Raw genomic sequence first — 23,927 nt, 5'->3', positions numbered from 1 at the left:
CAAGTTTTGGGATGATACTTCTGCAATTCCACTGAAGCACAATGATCATATCTTCGATTCTCAGTGGTAAATTATCCATCAAAAGATACGATCGCTGCAAGGAGGGGCCATTGTTCAGTCAACTGTTTTAAAAATGTCCTTACTGTTGGCAGTAGAGCAGTTAGGAAGCTTTTCAGAGGATCAGTAATATTGAAGGCTGTTAATATCCAGTCCACGATATCAGAAAATTTCAATAATCCAGCGTTTGTTGGATTTTCTGGTTGTGCTTTGGGGTCATTCGGGGTTTTTGATGCCCCAGGAAGTGCTGGGTACTCCTTATCATCCCTAAGTTTTTTGAACCCAGGAGGTGTTTGCTTCGGTTTTGAGTCAGCACTTTTTGTTTCCGTTTGGTTCTTTTGTGACGAAGAGGACAGTCTGAGGCCTTTACGAGGAAGCTTGGGAGAAGCCAGATTTTGTCTTTTCCTGCTTCCTTCAACCTGTGTGTAGGAAGGTCCTTCGCCTGGGTCGTCAGAGGTATCCTCTTCAACTGGCAAGATTGCAAACGGGTTCTCAGGGGTCGATGGAGTGGTTCTTTTTAAGATTTCCGCATAAGAACGTTTGGAACGTTCTTTCACGGATCGCTTCAATTTCTCCGCACGCTGTATGTACGTAGGGCACACCGAAAGATCATGAGGATTCTCCCCGCAGTAGCAACACTTTTCCACTGCTCCTCTGCAGAGATCGTCCTCATGGGCCTCTCCGCATTTGCCGCATCGCAGTTTGTTGCAACAATAGGTTGCCGTATGACCTAGCTGTTTGCAGCTTGTACAATGCATTACCCGCGGTACATACAGCCGAACAGGTAGACGAACTCCACTCACTACCAAATAATTTGGAAGTGCAGATCCGGCAAAAGTCACGCGAAATGAGTCCGATTGGTAAAATTTACCATCTATCGATTTGGAGTGCAATTGCTTGCACTCCAAAATTTTCACTGGTTGAAGGTCGGGGTTTTTGAAACGGCCTACCCCGTCCTTCATCAGATCTTCGATTGTCAGACTTTCGTCACGGACCACACCGTCGATCTCCACCACATGAGACGGGACGTACACGCGGTACTCCTTCGTGAACAACTCGTTGGTAGCAATCCCGTTTGCTTGCTTCAGGTCGGACACAACAACGCGTAACTTGTTTGGCGAAACCTTATCTATTGTTTTTATTGCCGAGTAATGTTTTTCCAGGTCCCGAGCAATATTTAAAACTCTGAGAGACTTTAATTTGGGCCGGAAGTATACCACCCACGGACCCCCCGAGCCATCGTCTTGGTAAACTTTTTGGCGAGCAGGCAATATCTTAAAGGGAGATGGAGGCATCGGAGAGGGAAATGGCATCGGAGAGGGAGATGGTATCGGAGGGGGAGATGGTATCGGAGGGGGAGATGGTATAGGAGGGGTAGATGGCATCTCGGAAGCAAACTCAGCCTCTAAATGTTCTTCGTTCATTCGTTCAGCTTCGCCCTCCTCCGAGACACCCCCACTGTCATCAATATTCATATTTAAAGTGCGGGAGTAAAGAAGTCTCCCGCACTTGAAATGAAAAAGAAAGAAATAAAATGAAAAGAAAATATATGAATAGTAAAAGTTGAAAGAAAAAGTTTGAGAAAATACTTAACAGTATGTCACGGTAAGCTGTTAGGTGAGTTGCTCCTTCACTCCTTCGTTGTGCTTCAGCGTGACCTTGACTCAGGATTTGGCTGCTGCGATGCGGGTAGCAAACAATAGAAATAACTGCTGCCCGAGGATAGCACAATAGCGTCTACTGTCGATACCGATACAAAACCGGTGCACAGACAGAACTCACTTGCGGGGATGCTACTTTTTATCACTTTTATTTAATGCCTATACTACAGCCTCTGCTGTGATAGGCACCTTCGTCTTACCGATGTCGATTGTTAAAAAACGCGTGTGCTCACTTCGAACATTCGGTTACGAATGTTTATAGTAGTTTATTTTTATAGTTACTATTGATAATGTTTCGAGTGAAGCACGAGGTTTTGACAGAGACGTTGATTAATATTACGTATCATTGTATAATTATTCTGGCTCTAAAAACATTGTCATTTAACGGTCAATTTAAATAAAAACATTTTTTTGGTTTGTGTTCTCGAAGAAGTTGAACCGATGCGAATGACAGTTTTGCTATCTTTGCGGCAATTCGTCGCAATCATGTCGCATCGCAATCTTTGTTGATCACCAGTGAAAATTACAATACATAGGAAATCGCTGACCACTTCTTTCCGAGAATACCCATATTGCAATGGTTTGCTGGGAATATCAAGAAACCGGAAGTCGCCATCGATGTATGCCAAAACCTCTTTTTACGAAGTTGGTTCGTAAAAAAAGATTACGTTATTAGGGATTTTCTTCGTAAAAAGAGGTAACATATAAAAAGTGTTCGTAAACGGAGGCTTGGTTGTAATCTCTTATGGGCTCTTGCGTTCGAGCTTTCATACAACGGTAATTCATGCGTGCAAAGTCGTGCGCAACGGTGATTTCGAACGGATTTTTACTTGTATGCTTTACACAGTTTTTTTTTTAGGTTTTTACTAGCTTGGGTGTCTGTTCTTTGTGCCTAAACTGCAATGAATTTTATCTTTCATCAGCTAATAAATCATAAAACGAATCAGAAATATCTGTTTTGATAGAGACGACTCTAAGTTTCATTTTCGTAATAAAATAAAAATACAGCAATTTGAACTATCTTCATTTAGCCCCGATAATCATCTAGAATACAACCGAATACACCAAGTCAGTCGAATCAATTGTTTTTAAAACATACAATTTTCGAAAATTTTCAAGGTATTTTTTCCTAGGCCCTTTTCAAAAGTAAGGCTAGAATCAAAATTATGAACTGTTGATGGAAGTTGTCGTTTTTTGTGCGGAAATTTGCTTATGAAAAATTAGAGCCAAAGCAAAGAAATACTAAAATTTAATTTAAGGAAAAAAAGTCAATCGAAGGCTCGATCATCTTCAAACTGTTGTGTTCGAGATCACTGGTTTCCGTCTAATCAATTGGACTTTCTCTTCATGTGTTTTCATATTCAGGGTAGTTCAATTGATAAAACAATTTCCTCGGTTAGAAGTTGGCTACGGGTTCGAGTCCCGTCTCTGCGGGTTTTATTACATAATTGCATTCGCATGCATTTTTCCAATCTACTTCCCCGTTAGATATTGATCATATTCGAAAAAAACCCTTCTTAATCCACCTAGTGGTGTGATAATGCCTTTCTCTTCTTTCATAACAGTCTCATGAAAATATGTTTCATACTTTTATTAAATAATTTTGGACACTAATTTTGACAACAATTGATGCAGATTGATTCGAATAGTTCACAAAAGCATGCTTCAGTGTTTATGTCACACAGTCAGCATCATTTTTCCAAACTAGTGCTTGACATTTGCGTTGCCTATTTGTAATCAGTGATGCTAATCTAAAAAAGCCTTCTTAGTCCACTTAGTGGAGTTTTCATATATCTTGAAAAAATCACCATAGGGGGGAGTACATGAAATTTTCGAAATCGAAAAAAAATTGTTGATGCCAAAAGGCTTAGAATTGCATGAAACGTCGAGATTTAGTGTCATCTCGAAAAAAAATTTTTTTGAAAAAGTCGACTTTTTGGGACTTAGAAAAAATATGAAAATTTTTCTAAGTCCCAGAAAGTTGATTTTTTCAAAAAATTTTTTTTTCGAGATAACACTAAATTTCGATGTTTCATGCAGTTTTAAGAGTTTCGGCATCAAAAAAAATTTAGATTTTGGAAATTTCATGTACTCCCCCCTATGGTGCTTTTTCAAGTTCGAAAATTGTCAAACCTTTACCACCGGGCAGCACCTCTTACGCATGTCCGATTTAGGTCAAATTTGGCATGAAGGCTTTTTTCGAGGTGCTTAAACTTTTGAGCACTAGAACTTAACGAAAATAGAGGTGATCCTAAAATTTTGGCACCCATATATATATAAGAGCGGTAAAAATCAATGTGTTTTGTCGGTTACGTCACCTATACCATCATATATCTGGAACCAAAAGTCACAACCATTTGATCTTCGAACTTGATCAATGGCCCGACAGTAGCTTTCAAACGAGCCCAAGTTTGTTAAAATCGGTTCAGCCATCTCTGAGAATATTGAGCGCGTTCAAATACAACGCTTTTTGTCGGTTACGTCACTTATACAATCATATCTCTGGAACCAAAAGTCACAGCCGTTTGATCTTTGAACTTAATCAATGGCCTAATATTAGCTTTCAAACAAGCCCAAGTTTGTTAAAATCGGTTCAGCCATCTCTGAGAAAATTGAGCGCGTTCAAATATCTTCTATAAGTGCACCCACACACACATACACACACAGACATTTTCCGATTTCGTCGATCTGAGTCGAATGGTATATAACACTATGGGTCTCGGAGGCTCCGTTCGAAAGTCGGTTTTTCCAGCAATTCTAATACCTTTCTATAGAGAAAAAAGTCAATCGAAGGTTTGATCATCTTCAAAATATTGTGTTCGAGATCACTGGTTTCCGTCTAATCAATTGGACTTTCTCTTCATGTGTTTTCATATGTAGGGTAGTTCAATTGATAAAACAATTTCCCCGGTTAGAAGTTAGCTACGGGTTCGAGTCCCGTCTCTGCGGTAACATTTTTGCGGTTTACATTACATAATTACATTCGCATGTCATTTTTCCAATCTGCTTCCCCGTTAGATACCAATCATATTCGAGAAAAAAACATGATTTCTGTCCTTTTGAAAAGTCTTCAGCCAAATTTGTCTCTTCGAAACAAGTGGTTTGCTGCTCCTCTTCTAAAGACGGAAATTATCTGGAAATGCCTCTGTGAAATAGAACCAATGAGTGCTACAGCTTAGTGACGAGCTTATACAAAAAGTTTTGAAAAATCGAGTTGAAATTATTATTACAACACGGAAAGAAATCCGTTACTGCTGTCATGATTATAACATCATGAATCCAATCATTTTAACTCCTCGTGAAACCATGAGTAATAACTCCTCTCCCGTGAAAATTAATTATGGTCGGAAAATGCGTTACTTGAGGAATGTATTTCTTTTAAAGCTCGTAACTCAAATTTTCTATCCGACTATCACTTTGAACCCTCTGCCTCAAGTGATGTAATGGATTCTGAATTTTGAAGACCATCTATCGAAAATTAGAGTTTATTTTTGTTTAACCACTTCGATTAATTTGTTTCATAAAGATAGTAACACAAGCTGTATTGATTTACCTAAATAAAGGGTGATTTTTTAAGAGCTTGAGAACTTTTTTAAACAATAAAACGCATAAAATTTGCAAAATCTCATCGGTTCTTTATTTTAAACGTTAGATTGGTACATGACATTTACTTTTTGAAGATAATTTCATTTAAATGTTGACCGCGGCTGCGTCTTAGGTGGTCCATTCGGAAAATCCGCTTTTTTATCGACAAATTTTGTTCAGCGATGAGGCTCATTTCTGGTTGAATGGCTACGTAAATAAGCAAAATTGCCGCATTTGGAGTGAAGAGCAACCAGAAGCCGTTCAAGAACTGCCCATGCATCCCGAAAAATGCACTGTTTGGTGTGGTTTGTACGCTGGTGGAATCATTGGACCGTATTTTTTCAAAGATGCTGTTGGACGCAACGTTACAGTGAATGGCGATCGCTATCGTTCGATGCTAACAAACTTTTTGTTGCCAAAAATGGAAGAACTGAACTTGGTTGACATGTGGTTTCAACAAGATGGCGCTACATGCCACACAGCTCGCGATTCTATGGCCATTTTGAGGGAAAACTTCGGAGAACAATTCATCTCAAGAAATGGACCGGTAAGTTGGCCACCAAGATCATGCGATTTGACGCCTTTAGACTATTTTTTGTGGGGCTACGTCAAGTCTAAAGTCTACAGAAATAAGCCAGTAACTATTCCAGCTTTGGAAGACAACATTTCCGAAGAAATTCGGGCTATTCCGGCCGAAATGCTCGAAAAAGTTGCCCAAAATTGGACTTTCCGAATGGACCACCTAAGACGCAGCCGCGGTCAACATTTAAATGAAATTATCTTCAAAAAGTAAATGTCATGTACCAATCTAACGTTTAAAATAAAGAACCGATGAGATTTTGCAAATTTTATGCGTTTTATTGTTTAAAAAAGTTCTCAAGCTCTTAAAAAATCACCCTTTATTTCAAATAAGACTATTTTGCAAATGATGATTCGAAAAAATGAAAGGAAAAATCAATCCCCGATATTTGTAAGAATTCTACATAGAGTTTCTTTTTAAGAGGTTTGATTCTCACGTGTTTTTTATTCAGTTCATTTAAGGTTTAAATTCTGAAACACAAAATCAAAACTGGAACAATGAACGCAAGTAATCACGTTATTTTGGGTGTCGTGATTTTTCAAAAACATTTTAATTGTTGATGCTTCAGATTAAAATAAATTCGTTGTGCTTTTCACTATTTTGCTATTCAAATGTACATCATTTGAGACAGTAGTAAGGATCGTGTAAAAAATACGCCACACCTTTTCACACCGTTCCATTTAATTCATATCTGAAATCTTCATATTTTAAAACAACGCCTGAATTTATGTTGCAAAGATAACCATAGTAGCAGAAATACGCCTGAAGTTATACCCAACAAAGTCAAGTGCGTTACGCTTAAATTTCACCGAAACCAATCCAAATGGATCATGATCCGAGAACTTTAAATCATGGTTAATTAATTAATTAATGGTTAATGAATTGTTCTAACCGGTGCCACAATGGCAACCCTATTTCTCACAGTCTAAACATCTCACTACTACTTCCACCGAATGGCTTATATTTAAACCCAACAGAAATACATGTTCTTTTTCTCCGGTTTGTTTACCCGTTGAACCTACCCATCCTAGGCAAATCTTGGGCATACAGCAAATTGTGACAAAAAGGAAAACAGTAATCCTGCGTACCCGGCTAGAATATTTTGTCTACCCACCAGCGGTTCTAAGAAAAGCGAAGAAATTAAACGAAGCAAACGAAAGCAAAATCAAACACCAGTGGAAACAATTTCACGCGCCACTCGACATCGTGCGAGGACCCAGAACGGATCGCTACACTTTGCTTACGCAGCAGGAAGCACATTTGCTCAGCATTTAGTACTTGGCGATCGATCGTGACAGAAACAGTAGTGAACCGTGCTCTGCCAGTGATGGACGCTGCCGCAACTCGTTCTGCCGATTTGGAAAAGCGCCGGATTTGTCGGTTCTGTTTGCAGTCTTCCGAGCAACTGCGGACCATCGACGGCACCGACGGCGAGGAACTGACGCTGAAAATTGCTACCAGTTTGGCACTGGAAGTCTCACCCGGCGATGGACTACCGCAGACCTTGTGCGAGAGGTGCCTTTGGCTGCTGGAGAAATTCAATCTGTTCAAGAATCAGTGCAGCCGGGCGGAATTTCTACTGAAAAGTTTTGCTCTGACCGGCATCCCGCTGATGCACGCGCTGGAACCGTTTGAAATTGGTTGTTTCTGTTCCCGACAGAAACAACATCCCGTGGATGCGGCCGTGCAAGTGAGTCCACCGGAACCAGAACCAGAACCGGAAGTGTTTGTGGCGCGCGAAACGAAAAGTGAAATCGACAGCGAGGATGAAGTGATATTCGTTGGAGATATCAAGGAGGAAGTGGAAGTGGACGAAGATTGGCATTATGACGCGGACACATTGGACGCAGTGACCGAACAGCTGTACGAGGAGGAACCTGTGAGCATAATACAATCCTCGCCTTTCTCGGATGTGGAGCAAATCTTCGGAGCTCGCATCAAAATAGACGGATCCATCGACATTGATGAAGCCAAACTAGAGCAAGTAATTTCCACTAGCGCATCTAAAATTTCAAATACCGGAAAGGAAAATGTTGATGCCTCTTGTGACGAGCATTCTTCGGACGGTTCACCTGTTGAAATGGATGAGAAGAAACATCTGAATGATGACTCTCATTCAAACTCAATTAAAAACAGCCTCTCCGAAGGATCGCTGGATAACTTGGAAGTTATGATAATGGATCTCACCTCAGAAGACACATTTCCTACGGAATCCAAATCGATAAACTTTCTAACCAAAGTATCTCCGCCGGATTCCGAAATTGTGGATTTAACACTCGACGTGGAAGCCCCAACCGCGCCGCTGAACGTCTCCAACACTTCATTTTCGGATGCCATGCAATCTCTACTGGAAGACGAGAAACTGTACGAATCTAAGAAAAGTAACTCCTACCGAAGACTGACAAACCAAGATTCACTGCAATCTTCTCTGAACACCCTGTACGGGGATATCCCAACGACTCCCCTCGGCGAATCGGATGGTCTCGACAGTCGCTTCCTCGATCGGGAAGATGGTGAAATTATTTCCGACGATGAGCTCGAACCGCTGGCACTCAGCTCAGAACTGGCACAGGTTCGACTGAGCACACCCGATCAGCCTGCCCCTGCCTGTCTGCGAGCACCGTCTCCCAACTCGGACGAAGAATTTCCCTGCGAGACGTGCGATAAGTTCTTCCCGCAGGCCTATCTCCTGGAACACCACAAGAAAGCGTACCACAGCAATTCACCTCTACGGGCAGCAAATCCACCACCACGATCGGAACCACCGGTCGAACAATCCACTCACAAGGTGACATTGTCAATCAACTCATCCAAACAGGAATGTCCCAATTGTGGCCAGATGATAGCCAAGGCCAACTACTGGACTCACATCAAGTCCCACGGTTCCAACGAGAAGCAACTAATCAGTTTTTCTTGAAGGAAGCATTCGGTCGAATGTAAGCGGACGGTTGTAGGTAATTAATCTAAGATTGTGATCTTTTGAAAGTATCTGTTTTTATTTTTAGATGAAAAATGTACAAAATATAAACCTATTTACAAATACAGTAAGGATTACTTTACAGTAAGTTGTTTTGACAACATAAATGTTTACTTGAACTTTTCTTATTTTTCGTCATTATCAATCCCTAAGTAAGTATTCCCTAATCTAGCGGTGGTTGATTAGTAGACGTTAATATGCATCCCCAATAATAATCTTCTAAATTTCAAGGATTTTCACCAGGAGTGTATCGAAAATAAGCTATCCACAAAATTTTCTGTCAAATTATGATAAAAAACGGTATTTTATTCAAACTAAAAATTGATCCTTTATTGTACGAGGTTAAACTTAAGCATAAAGAAAACCGGATGAAATTCAAGTTATTCCTTCGCTAGTTTTCGAACTTTTGATCGAACGCTCTTCATCAAGTTCCGGACAAGTGTTGCATCGCATTTTTTGGACGCTTGAGCCTAAATTTTTTTTTGAACTCCTGCATGTTCCCAGTTGCCTTACCAGCCTTCTTGAAGATCCTCTTCACGATTGTCCAGTAACGTTCGATGGGTCGAAGCTGAGAGCAATTTGGTGGACTGATATTTTTCTCAACGAAACTTATACCCTTATCCGCAAGATAATTGAGAGTGGTTTTGGCATAGTGAGCCGACGCTAAATCCGACCAAAACAGTGGAGGTGTACTATGCTTCTTATATAAAGGCAGCAATCTCTTCTGGAGACACTCAGATCGATAGATTTCTGCATTTATAGTTCCGATAGTGTAAAAAATGGTTGACTTCAAACCACAGGAACATATTGTTTGCCATACCAGTACCTTTCGACCGAATTTCTCCATTTGAATCGACCTGTCCGCATCGCCCGTATCCTCCCCAACGACGAAAGTAAAGTATTATGGATTAGGAAGGGTTTTTGAGTCTTCTTTCACATAAGTCTCATCGTCCATCAAAACGCTTGCATCCAGACACTGACGTGAATACATTTTCCGGGGCCTTGTTGCTACTCGCTTCTTCTGTTCTGTTTATTGCGAGATTTTCTGCTTCTTGTAGGTCTTCATGTGATTTCGCCTCTTGACACGCTGGATCATTCCGACACTCGTTCCTGCTTTTTTGGCCAAATCACGTATTCACATTGATTTGTTCTTCATGATTAGAGATACCATTTTCTGGTCCAGTTTTGGGTTGGAAGAACCGGGTTTTCTGTCTCTTCCTGGCAGCTCATCCAAAGAATAGTGTTCCCCAAACTTATTAATGATGGTTTCAACACTGGCATTATGAATTCTAAACCGCTTCGCCAATTTTCGCATAGTAAGATCCTTCACACTTAGTCATGTGTCCAGAACCTTAATTTTCACTTCACAAGTAGCAAATGAAAGCTGACAGCCAAACGCACAGCATGCTGTGATCTGACCGTGAAAAACCATCACCAATACATGCGTACAACACAAATGTATGTGGATAGCATATTTTCGATACACTCCTTAGTGTTCAATTGAATTACAAGCAAACATAGCTTTGAACTTTTAAAAGCCTTTTTGAATTTTATATTATACTAGCTGAATTACCCGGCGTTGCTCGGAAATTTTTCGTGAAGGGAAAGCCGAAAAAATTTTCGAAGTTGTTCTGCTTAGTGAAATACTCTGATTGTAGGGGAACATAATTTAGACGGAAACCGGATTGAACAATTCTCCATTTATGTTCAGATTGCGAATGATCAGTGTCGCATCTCAGATCTCACAATAATCATAATTTTCATGGTATTCTCGACAAATTGGGTCAGTTTTATATGTGAACTCCTTTTTTTAGAAATATTTAAACACATTTCTCTCTATAAAAACCTTCTTAGTAACCTCAGAGTTTCATATGTATATGTGCTTGTAACGTACTTCCGTACTTCCTCGTCACATTTGATCCTTTGGCTTCCATGGGTATGAACACTTACTACTCTCTCCTCTTTATGAAAATTTTTATGACATCATTAATTGCTCAAAATTTTCCATCTGATAATGATTCATTCAGGTGTTAGCCAAATTTTGTGCTAGGGCACATAACAGATTTTGATATGTTTACGTTTCGTCTTTGACTCATCAGTGCATAGCAGAAACTTTACGTCTGCTTAGCGGTTCAAATTGAACTGCCGAGTTTTGCATAAAGCAGTTCAATTTGAACTGCTATGCACTGATGAGTCAAAGACGAAACGTAAACATATCATGATAATGATTATTTTATAACGAAAGGTTATTTAACATCATAACTACATTCGTACTATAGAATGACGTTTTTATAAAATTTATTTTACCAAGGCTTTATCCATCTTTTTCGTTCATCGGGGAGAAGAACCTATAGAATAATGATTCAGTTGAAACAAATGTTGTTGTAATCTTATTCCCATAACCTTGAGTCGACAGTTTTCTCAATTCACATAATAAAATGCACATTGATTGTATGATTTCGTCAATTCAGATCAATGTTGAGAATACTTATTCCCCCTCCCTCTTGGTAATATTTTTGAGAACCTCACTTAGTTGCTAGACATATACTGTACTCGTACAATTTTTCGTTAAACTCGATCAATTTTCCCTTCCACTTTCCATGTTCGGGGCACTTACTCCACTCTCTCACCCTCAAAAGAACCTTATAGTCTATTTTGATTTAACTTCCTTGTTGTCAGTGAACTTACTACAGATCTCCTTCATGATTACCCTGAGTAGTGTATCTGTGCTTTTCAAAAAATATCGATTCCCACCTTTGGTACATGTGCCAAACTTGGTGGCGATTTGTTTAGTTGTTTCGTAGTTATGCTGAGACTTAAATACACTCGCGTTCATAGGCAGATAAAGATTATTTTCCCTTAGTTCTTTGAATTCCCCGACAAAATCGAACCAGATTTTTTGAAATTATTAAAAGAAAATTGCATTGCTCTCGAATTAACAACAGAAATGCTAAGCTTCGGAGTTATGACGTTACATCCCCCTGTTTCAAGGCGCTTGCTACATACACCCCCCATATATATATTACAGGGTCCGGCACTCGAAGTGTAACCAATTAAAAAGGCCTTAAATTCAGTTTGGACAATTACTTTTACTTAATTCAAAGTACAAAATGTGTAAAAATAATACAAAATTCAGAATCAATTCACTTTTGCTCGATATGACCACCTTTTGCCTTGACTTGATGACTTGAGAGAGCGAAGGAGTTGCTTCGTTTGGCCGAAAGCGGTCAATTTCCGAACATTGTATTTTCTGACGAGAAAATTTTTGCAATTGAGCAATTCGTAAACTCTCAAAACGATAGGGTTTACTTGACCGACCGTTCATACGAGAATTTGAGTCATCGATTGGCCACAGGAGGCAGCACCCGCAACAGATAATGGTTTGGGCCGCTGTAACCGCAGATGGGCGCTCTCCAATCGTTTTCATCGAGCCTGGCGTCAAGGTAAATGCGACATATTATCGGGAAAGTATTCTGGAGGTTGCTTTGAAGCCGTGGACAGACAAACATTTCGGTGGCAGGTATGGAAAATATTTGCATGATCTTCAAAAATTTTCGATTCTTGTCAAATTTCCTTATAATCCTTATAATAATATCTAAGTTGTGAAAAAAGTGTCTACGGTTTTCAAAGAGTACCGATTCTCGTCAAATTAGATAATTTTTTTTATGACCAAATTTGTTAAGGACACTTGCTACGCTCCCTCCTCCCATGGAAATATTCTTATAACCATCTATGAAGAGCAAGAATCTCATGTGCCAGGTTTGATAGCAATCCGTTAAGTTACATTACAAACATTACACCCCCCTTTGTAAGGGCACTTGCTACATCCATCCCCCATTAAATCATATCTACAGTATGCAAAATGTTTCTAAGATCTTCAAAAAATATCGATTTTCGTCAAGTTATATGAATTTTTTCATGACCCCTCTTTGTTAATGACACTTGCTACGCTCTCTACCTCCATGAAAAGTCGCCTATGACTATCTTTGAAGAACATGAAGTACATATCTCAAGTTTGATAGCAATCCGTTCAGTAATTCTGGAGTTATGCCATTACAAACATTACACCCCCCTTTTTAATGGCACTGACTATATGCACCCCCCCCCCCCATATAATCATATCTATTATATGCAAAATGTTTCTATGGTCTTAAAAAAGTATCGATTCTCATCAAATTAGACAATTTTTTTTTCATGACCCCCATTGTTAAGAATACTTACTACGCTCACTCCCCTATTAATGTACCCTTATGATTTTTTCTGAAGAGCAAGAATGCCAATCCGTTCAGTAGTTTCGAAGTTATACCGTTTTAAACATTACACCCCCCCCCCCCCTATTTAAAGGCTCTTGCTACATCCACCCCCGTAGAGTTATATCTACGGTATGCAAAATGTTTCTATGGTCTTTAAAACGTATCGATTCTCTGAAATGCAAGAAGTACCTGTGCCAAGTTTGGTGGCAATCCGTTCAGTAGTTCCGAAGTTATGGCGTTACAAACATACAAATTTACATTCATTTATATATATATATATATATATATATATATATATATATATATATATATATATATATATATATATATATATATATATATATATATATATATATATATATATATATATATATATATATATATATATATATATATATATATATATATATATATATATATAACATATAGATTAATTACCTTAACACAAACACACAAGGCATCTGAACTACAGATCAAAATGCCTCAAATCAACGAGATAAAACAAACAAATTACATCCCAAAATAATTTCTTCGTTGTTTTTTGTTACCGTTTTAATATTGCCTGCGAGCCTTATAGGAAGTGTTATTGGATTTTGAATAGTCTATTTTTGCAGGCTACCCGCGATTAACGTGGATCATTTTTATTCTGACCAAAGACCACTAAAGAAGGAATAGGTTTTTAAACGCTGAACCTTTCAATTTTCGCAAATTCGATCATTATCTCATTAAATTATAAAGTAATCGCCGGGGTTGATACTTCTTAAAATTTGGGTCAGTTTGTTCCCATCTTTCTAAAAAGATTCTGAATGGTAACAACATACAATAAAATCGGTTTAATGTTTTGTTTTGCTTCTAAAATATTCCAAAAGATTGTACACAGAGGTTCTTTTTATGTGATTTCTTTACGCGGATTTCCAAAATTTCGTGGAATTTTTAACGTGGATTTTCAAAGTTATCCGGTTTTCTTGTTTTGTCTTAAAAATGCATGAAACGTCGAGATATGGTGTAATCCAAAAAATTTTGAATTCAACTCTCTGACACTTTGATTTTCCATTTTTTACCTTTTTTATATATAAAAAATAGGTATAGAATTCGCTCAAACTTTAGAAAAATTTTCCGAGGCCCGGAGGGCCGAATGTTATATACCAATCGATTCAGCTCGAGAACTGAGCAAATGTCCGTGTGTGTGTGTTGTGTCTGTATGTGTGTTGTCAACTAAGAGGTCGAGATCTCAGAGACGACTGGACCGATTTTGATCAAACTAGTCGCAATTGAAAGGTCTTCCCGTCACCCTGAACGCTATTTAATGGTTTTGAGATCGGATGTTTAATTTTTGAGTTATACGAAGTTTTATGTCAAAATGTTTTTTGACAGTATCTGTCCCATTTGACCTTGAAAACAGAATATTATTCCAGACTTAGATTCCGCACGGTAATAGCTATCCAACAAGCCACAGATTTTTAAAATCCGTCCATTTTTAACGGGGACATCGAAATTTTTGTGTAAGCGAGTTTTTCCGCATATTCCAGCAGTAGAAGCTTTGAGCGCTGTCTGGCAAAGAAATGCTTGGGAGCAACATAAAACAAGATTTTTTATACTGTTACATACATTTGTTTCTAAGTACCAAAAAGACTGTGTACAGCATGATATTTTGCCTCGGACCGATTTTAGCACGGTTCGTTTTTGGCAACATATTTGTTCGAATATGACACAAAGAACCTAGATGATGGCAGCATTTTCGAGTTGATAACAATTCCATAATTATATTGATTTAAACTACTTACAACAATAAATGCTGGAAGAACATAACACTCATATACCATTCTAATCAGTTCGTCGAGATCAGCAAATGCGTGTGTGACAAATAATTTCACTAAATTTTCTCGGAGATGACTCAACCATTTTCTACAAACTCAGATTCATATGAAAAGTCGTATGCTCCCAAACAAGGTTCCTGAATTATGTTTGGTTCCGACCTCCGGTTCCGAAACTACAGGATGTGAAACGAAATTAAAACTGTGTAACTCATTTTTCTCGTAGATGGCTGAACCGATCTAAGATTCAAATGAAAAGTTTTAAGATTCTAAAAGGTGATTTTTTTGAGGTTAGGATTTTCATGCATTAGTATTTGCTCAGATTTTTTGAGGTTATGATTTTCATGCATTATTATTTGCTCAGTATGCTCTGACATTTCATCATGAATAGACTTACTAACGAGCAACGCTTGCAAATCATTGAATGGGCCCTAGAAAAGTTGGCAGAAAATCCGCTTTTTTATCGACAAATTTTGTTCAGCGATGAGGCTCATTTCTGGTTGAATGGCTACGTAAATAAGCAAAATTGCCGCATTTGGAGTGAAGAGCAACCAGAAGCCGTTCAAGAACTGCCCATGCATCCCGAAAAATGCACTGTTTGGTGTGGTTTGTACGCTGGTGGAATCATTGGACCGTATTTTTTCAAAGATGCTGTTGGACGCAACGTTACAGTGAATGGCGATCGCTATCGTTCGATGCTAACAAACTTTTTGTTGCCAAAAATGGAAGAACTGAACTTGGTTGACATGTGGTTTCAACAAGATGGCGCTACATGCCACACAGCTCGCGATTCTATGGCCATTTTGAGGGAAAACTTCGGAGAACAATTCATCTCAAGAAATGGACCGGTAAGTTGGCCACCAAGATCATGCGATTTGACGCCTTTAGACTATTTTTTGTGGGGCTACGTCAAGTCTAAAGTCTACAGAAATAAGCCAGTAACTATTCCAGCTTTGGAAGACAACATTTCCGAAGAAATTCGGGCTATTCCGGCCGAAATGCTCGAAAAAGTTGCCCAAAATTGGACTTTCCGAATGGACCACCTAAGACGCAGCCGCGGTCAACATTTAAATGAAATTATCTTCAAAAAGTAAATGTCATGTACCAATCTAACGTTTAAAATAAAGAACCGATGAGATTTTGCAAATTTTATGCGTTTTATTGTTTAAAAAAGTTCTCAAGCTCTTAAAAAATCACCCTGTATAAAACATATTTCTTTTCAGTCAGATCCAACTTCCGGTTTCGGAGATACAGGGTGATTAGTATAAAAATGTCAATTTCACATAAATTAATCAGGTTTATCGGGTGAGCAGATTTGGATAGTCGATAACCAAATAAACTTATTTCATTTTTGGTTGTATTCAGTTTTCGTTTCGGAAGGCACCCAAAAGTTTAATTCGCACTACGATTCCGCAAAGATGTCTACATTGATTTTCAAACATTTTAAAACAAATATAAACTACTCAGGTGAATTTGTTTGACTTCGGCTACACCGAATTTCGATTTCAAGTTCGAGCATCGAATCGTTTCTCAAAGTTCAATCGTTTTAAAAAAAGCCAAATAGAATTTTAGAAACAAAAGTTCAAATTAAAATAAATCCAATTTTATCCAATTCTGACTTCCGATTCTGGAATTGTAGGAGGATGATTTTTTTAAATTCTAGGCGATATAGAAGATGTCAATTCCGAAAAGCTTTAAACTTGGACTCAAAAATATTGCAATTTATTCGTCATATGGCCATACGAATCGGTTTGGGTTATGCTCTTTCCTGAATACCGGCTCTGGAAGTACCTTAAATTACCGTAAACTCTAAAGTGGAAATTACTTCGACATATCATGGAATGTTTAATCGATTGTTACACTTTTAGATTAAAATTCGATCCGATTTGCACATTCGACATTACAGGGTATTGAGTGATTAAAATCACAAATTGCCGCTTAAAATGACGGTCTTTAAAATAATGTCATGTGAACTAAAACACCGAAGAATATTCATGCAAAAAACTCATGCGGATTGATAAAAAAGGTATCATCTCATATATAAAATCGATGATATTGCGCTGCGGCAACTGTGAACCAAAAAATGAAAGCAAACTATAACAGTGAAAGCGAGCCCAGAAAAAAATGAATAAACTATTTGCATTGTATTGCAATCTCATATTATTTAACAGTATAAGAAACTAGTCCAAGCAAACACTTGTTTTGTTTCAGGTTCTATTTCATTTTGGGAAACCAGAAAATCAATGACAATGAAGGTAAAAAAAAACGCTTTGAATACGACCCAAGAAAAAAAACGGGACCTGTCATCGATTCATATTAAAATCAAAATAAAGTTTTTTTTCACCAGCATTTTTTCATTTGTTTGTTCGTTTGTATTTCCGTTCAACACACCGTAAACTGATTCAGCGTCATCATCTCCTGCACCAGCGTCAGGTGCGCCCGCTTGAAGTGCTCGTTTCGTTTGGCCTTGGTGGCGAATATCAGCGGACAGAAATCGCACACGTTCGCCATCTTGGCCGCCATATGTTCCTGCAGGTGCTGCATCGGTTCACAGTCCGCTCCGAACCGTTCCTGGCACAGCAAACAGTGCTGGAAGCCGGTACCGTGCGTTGCCACGTGTTCCACATAATCTAGCAGGCGTTGGAACTGGCTACCGCACACGGCACAGCGCAGCTCCGTTCGGTTCGTGTGTTTGCGCGTGTGCATCGCCAGATGTTGCGGATGGGCAAACTGCAGCGCACAGTAGGTACATTTCGTTGATTGTTGTTGGTGTTGTTGTAACGGTTGCTGGTTTAGTTGTTGTTGTGGCTGTAGTTGTTGTTGTTGTTGAATGGGTTGTGGTTGTTGTTGTTGTTGTTGTTGTGATAAAAATTGACCACTCCGAAGTTGTTGATGAATCTGTTGGTATTGCGAAACGTGTGCCGAGTACGAAGGCTGCTGTGTCGGATTGGACTGCGTTTGCCAGGTATTGTTGATATTGGCAACAAATACCGGTGAGATAAACTGAGAGGCCATCGGTGCGTACACTCTCGGTCGATTCAGTAGGGCAGAGTTCGCCGAACCGATGGTGTAGTTCACTTCTGGTCGAGGTGTACCCGGAAAAAATGGCGCATTTCCAACGTTGTAGTTGACTTCGGGCCTAGGAGCAGGAGGTGGCATTGTGGACGAAGAATTATGAATGTTGGTCTCTTGTTGTTGCGGATTTGTTAACTGTGATAAATTTGCCAATGGTAAGTACGAGGCTACGGGAGTGTTTATCAGAGTTGGTAGCCCAATATTTTGGGAATTCGGATCGAGAAATTGTTGCGGATTGGTTGAAGTATTTGACGTGGTTGTTGATACATCTGGTGCTTTGCTCGATTTGGAATCGTTTTTTCGTTTAGTTACTTTCATCCTCCTTGGAGCATTTTGTTTAACAACGGTATTAATAGGTTTCATTGGAGCAGAAAGCATTCGTGCCAGGACTCCGTTGCTGTCGATATGCTGCGGAGGTAGCCTGTTCTGGGAACCATGTTCCGACGTAATTGTAGGTGATTGTAACGTAGACGGCACTGTTGATAGATTCGGAGTTCCGAAGTGGATATTTTCCGGCTGAGTTGGACGTCCAGTGTTTGGTTGTGCGTAGGATTGAACATTTGATGTGTAGTTTGGAGGATCACTTAGGCAGCCTCTTTTGTTTGGCACGGAACATTCAACATTCATGGCATGTCGCTTTTTAACCATTCTCATCCAACCGGGAAGCTCGGGTTTGCTAGTCAACGTTCCAGTCAAAGGGTACGACTGTAGGATCAGTTCAGTTCTTTTGCAAAGTTGTCTAAATTCGTGAAACTTCTCCACAAAATCATAGCACAGTTCACAAACGAATTTTGGAAACTTTTCTGAACACTCCGTCGATAACGACAGACATAAGATAACCTTTTTCGCCCAACCAACACTGGAACTTTTGGATATCGTACTAATTTCCACAAATTTCTCCGTTTCACTCATACATAATCGACACATTTTTCGTTCGCTCAGTGATTTCACATAGTGTCCCATTATGGGATTGCTCAGCAGAACCGTTTCCGGAATCATGTCGTTGGTTTCACTTTTCGTCTTATACTGATCGGAATTTTTGTTCCCAGCGATCTATTTATACCAGCACCATCCACTTGACGGGTCCCTACCAGACCTTTGGAAGCAGGCAGGTCATAAAATCTTTTCGGTTTCTATCAGTCCTCTTCGCTTGCTACCCTCCTTTCGATCCTTTCTGCTCCGGAGTGTAAGTGTGAGTGAATTTTATTACCCACGACGCCAGAAATGTCTGGTTACCATGTGACTCAAATTTGTGTTGTTACGTTTGTAGTTCACCCGGCTTGCTTCGATTTGTTTAGTCTATCGCAGAGTGATCGCAGATTGCCCCACTCGAATCCCTCTCGAACTGAAACAGTTTGTTTGTTTGTTCTGTTTGCTTCGGTGCCGTACTCGTTTGTGATCCTTCGCACGGCTCAACTGGAACTGACGAACTGCCACCACCGAATGGGTGATCGTCGTCACACGGACCCTCCCGGTGGCACCGACACTTGGTGGCAATTGGAGAGAGAGAGAGAGAGAGAGAGAGAGAGAGAGAGAGAAAGAGAGAGAGAGAAAAAAAACGCCCGATTCGCCTGTGTCAGCATCGTCACCCGCGGTTGTGTTGAGGGAAATGATTCGGTCAACTGACACAAGGGTGGCGGTACCAATTGTTGACTCGTTTCGATAAACAGTTTATGTTGGACCTACGTTTCGTAAAAAGCATCAATTTTTAAAAGATTTTTTACGAATTTCAGACAAACGGTTGAATTTGATAAGTGCAAAATAATGAGAATTGTTACCATTACCGTAACCATGCACCGAACGCAAACCGGCCGGCATATGACCGATAAATGATGACAAAACGGAGAAAAATTCTGCTGCCCTTCCGAAGAACCAACGCGTTGACGAAATTATGTTTTGTTTTGTTTCATTTTTTTCTCGTTTATATACCGCTCCTGAGGTCCGTAATAAATAAATGACAAATAGGCACTCCGCACTGGCAGAACCTTTGCGACCGGGCTTGATTATAAAACAGACTTACACTGAAATGGAAAACATCATAAAACGATAATTCCGATGCATAGAATGTGCTTTGGTTTCGCTTTTGTACTTCTGCCCTGCGTCTTTTCGTCTACCTGTGCGGTTAAACTGGGTTGCACTACCTGTCTTTGGTTTTGTTTCAAGAAAATCTTGACACGACCTACAATATCATCTTTTGTTTATACAAATTTCGGGCGGGTCGCGGCTCTTTTTTTTGTTTCATTGGTCATAAATTGCAAATCGTTGGTTGGAACTACGGCGGGATGATCCATGTTTTTCTAACACACTATCAAATACCTTAGCAAGAGCGATTGGAAGTGCCGAAGCGGTCCAAAAATTACATAAACGTTCTAGCAAAATCAACACTCCAAATACCAAGCCTGAAAAAAAGTTGGAACGGTAACTTCGAGCTGTCATAGCTCAGCTGTTTTTCAAACGAATCTCAATCAATTTTACACCCTCGTATTCTGTGAAGTTCGTAGATTGATTCAAAAACTTTGTAGCAGACGATTGGTAAAGGAAAACCAATGAAAATTTGATTTTTCCCATTCCAGGTTTTTTTTTCACGTGCCCAATATGCCCTATCGGCTTTCCAATTTGACGTTCCTTTGGCATAAACGTCGCACAGTGGTTCAAATCAATAAAACCTATTTTAATCCACCTAAAGGTGTAATGATGCCTTTCTCATATAACTCATTCCATCATAAATTAGCCGTGAAATTCTCAAAAACAACTGTTTATTGAATAGAAATAGGAAAATTTGCTCGGACCTAATCTCACAAACTCTATAAAACCTGTTTACCCTGTAGTTCCGGAACCGAAAGTAGTATCCACAACAAATTAAGGAATTCCGCATGAAACTGTGAGACTTTTTTTTTTGAACCTATAAGTTTGTGAAAATCGATTTGGCCATCTCCAAGAAAAGTGAGTGAGATCCTTTTTGCAATTTTCAATCACTATTTCCAATTCTTCCGAGACCGGATTCAGATAAACGGAATAGCCGAAGTTGGTTCGTATACTACCAACAAATATGACCTACAAATTGGAACAGTTTTGAACGTAGTTAAACCTATACTTACTATCTCATGCTCTATTTCAATTAAACCAATTAAACGAATTCTAACAAACGAAACGAACCTGCGAACTTCTGTATATGTAAGTCAAGCTAAACAGCATGAAACAGCAGCATAAAACATGTAGCTTTAAAGACAGTATGAACTTGAATTCAAATCAAGATCTGTGAAAATCGGTTCAAGCATCGCAGAGAAATCGAAGTGAATTTAGTTTTAGGAGTTTTTCTTCTCCACTTTCGGTGCTATCGAAACAGGAAAAACCCTTCTTAATCCACCTAATGTGATAATGCCTTTCTCTTCTTTCATAACAGAAGCATGTCCGATTTAGGTCAAATTTTGCATGAAGGCTTTTTTCGAGGTGCCTAAACTTTTGAGCACTAGAACGTAACGAAAATAGAGGTGATCCCAAAATTTTGGCACCCTTATATATAAGAGCGGTAAAAATCAACGTGTTTTGTCGGTTACGTCACTTATACCATCATATATCTGGAACCAAAAGTCATAACCATTTGATCTTCGAACTTGATCAATGGCCCGACAGCAGCTTTCAAACGAGCCCAAGTTTGTTCAAATCGGTTCAGCCATCTCTGAGAAAATTGAGCGCGTTCAAATATCTTCGAAAAGTGCACACACACACACACACACACACACACACACACACACACACACACACACACACACACACACACACACACACACACACACACACACACACACACACACACACACAGAGAGACATTTTCCGATCGCGTCGAACTGAGTCGAATGGTATATAACACTATGAGTCTCCGAGGCTCCGTTCGAAAGTCGGTTTTTCCAGCAATTCTAATACCTTTCTATAGAGAAAGGCAAAAAGTGGACCAGTAGTACCGAACTAAGTTTTTATTCCCACAAACTAACAAGCTCTGCAAACTAGAAGAATTTATCAGACAGTTTTATGGGGTTTTTACCTATTTTTAACAATCGTTCGTGGAAAATACTAATAAAATTAGTAATTTTCCACTTATCAAGTTTTAGTTCCAAAACTGTAAGTCGGATCCAAATAAAATGTTCTGCAAATTTTCAGAATATTAGAAGACCTTTCATTTGATTCTTAGTTTGCGAAAATCGGTTGAGTTGTTCCAGAGATAATTGAGTGTAAACTTTTTCTCAAATTTTCACATATTACCATATAACTCCGGAACCGGAAGTCACATTCAAACGAAATTCAATAGCAAACTATGGGACCATAACAAATTATATTTGAATCTTAGTTTGTGAAAATCGGTTCAGCCATCTCTGAAAAAAGTGAGTGCATATTTTTTTCATTTTTTTGGTGCATATCATCCTATATCTCCGGAACCGGAAGTCGGATCGGAATGAAATTCAATAGCAGGCTATGGGACTATGAGGCCTTTCATTTGAATCTTTGTTTATGAAAATCGGTTCAGCCATATCTGAGCAAAATGAGTGCATATTTTTGTTACATACACACACACATACACACACACAGACATTTGCTCAGTTCGTCGAGCTGAGTCGAATGGTATATGACATTCGGCCCTCCGGGCCTCGGTTAAAAAGTCGATTTTCACAGTGATTGCATAGCCTTTCTATATGAGAAAGGCAAAACGTGGACATAAATCAGTAGCTGCCAAACCGTTCTTTTAATGCCTATCAGAGCTAAAGAAAGTCATTTTCATTGACTGAAAAATAGACGAAAATGACAAGAAATTACTGTCACTCTCAGCTTCGCTTGCAAACGCTGAGAACGAAATCCATGTCCAGTCAATGACATAAGCGGGACAGTAGTTTCAAAATTGTGTTTTTTCTTTCATTTGACCTTTCAGTCATTTGCAGTTTTCAGTGAAAATCCCATAGTATGCACTATGCAGTGTCGATATTCAACCAAAGCTGTGAGAATTGAAAACGACAGAAAAAGGTTTCACAATAAGTTTTAACTGTTGGTGCTAGAATTTGTAGTAGTTTTGGTTTCCAAAGAAGTTCTGAGATGTAATTACTTCGATTTGCCATATTTTAGTCGCTTTTTATAGTCAAGCGTCACATATTTTCAATACATCGCTGAAAGAATGAGAATTGAAATTCTGCTGTTGCTACCTGAAGATGTTAGTTTGGTTTCGTCTTGTCACAGAGGAAAGAGTGACGTTGGCAATCATGCTCTCTCATTTTTTTCGATGAGAAACGAAAATGCTTCGTCTCTCTTCGTTTGTTCTGGTGTCGGTCATTTACGAATGAGACAGTAAAACCAAAGATAAATAATAAAGACATGTACGTGCTTATAAATATTTTTGAAAAATGTGGTTAGTTCCCGGTACCTATTGAAGTGACCGCACTCACCGCTTGGTGGAGCGCGAGATTAATTGCATTGTTATTATTTCAACCAAAGTGTGCCATAAAATCTCAATATATACAAATGAGCTACCGAATCGAAAGAGTTCTCACGGTTTGACATTTGCATTGTGAATGTATGATGGTAACTCAGCAGTGCAACCAATATATCACCATTGGTGCCAGTTTCACGGAGGACCGTAGATGTGCGCCAAAAAAAGATCGTGACTGTCATGTCTGGAAATGCGTTTGTGGTAAAACATTGAAAATGAGACTGTTGGAATGCTTTCTTTCATTGAGAATGCGTGACAATTTTAAGCTCTGATGCCTATAGTTGCTTTTAAGAAATTATGTACAAATATATATACCGCGTAATTTGATTCTATCCCTAATTGCTCATGGCCTACTTTGACAAAAAAATATAACCATAACTTTTTTTTCTGAAGAGATAGAAATTTTTTTCTTCTACAAAGTTTTAGAACTATTGAAAATAATTTACTTTGTC

The 23,927-nt window shown here is 39.0% G+C and overlaps 2 protein-coding genes across 3 annotated transcripts in view; both read left to right on the top strand.

The window, feature by feature from the left end:
• Window positions 1-23,927, top strand: part of LOC131431528 (zinc finger protein ush) — a 598,378-nt gene that overhangs the window by 366,959 nt on the left and 207,492 nt on the right. The gene's annotated exons all lie outside the window — the stretch shown is intronic.
• LOC131431529 (uncharacterized) lies at window positions 6,465-9,153 on the top strand. The gene is made up of 2 exons (XM_058597311.1): window positions 6,465-8,833; window positions 8,889-9,153. The coding sequence occupies exon 1, from the start codon at window positions 7,211-7,213 to the stop codon at window positions 8,798-8,800; it is 1,590 nt and encodes a 529-aa protein (XP_058453294.1). The 5' UTR covers window positions 6,465-7,210; the 3' UTR covers window positions 8,801-8,833; window positions 8,889-9,153.

The sequence above is a fragment of the Malaya genurostris genome, chromosome 2, assembly GCF_030247185.1.
Source record: "Malaya genurostris strain Urasoe2022 chromosome 2, Malgen_1.1, whole genome shotgun sequence".
Classification (NCBI taxonomy): domain Eukaryota; kingdom Metazoa; phylum Arthropoda; class Insecta; order Diptera; family Culicidae; genus Malaya; species Malaya genurostris.
Note: the sequence above shows the minus strand (reverse complement) of the source record. Positions and strands in the feature narration are given on the sequence as shown.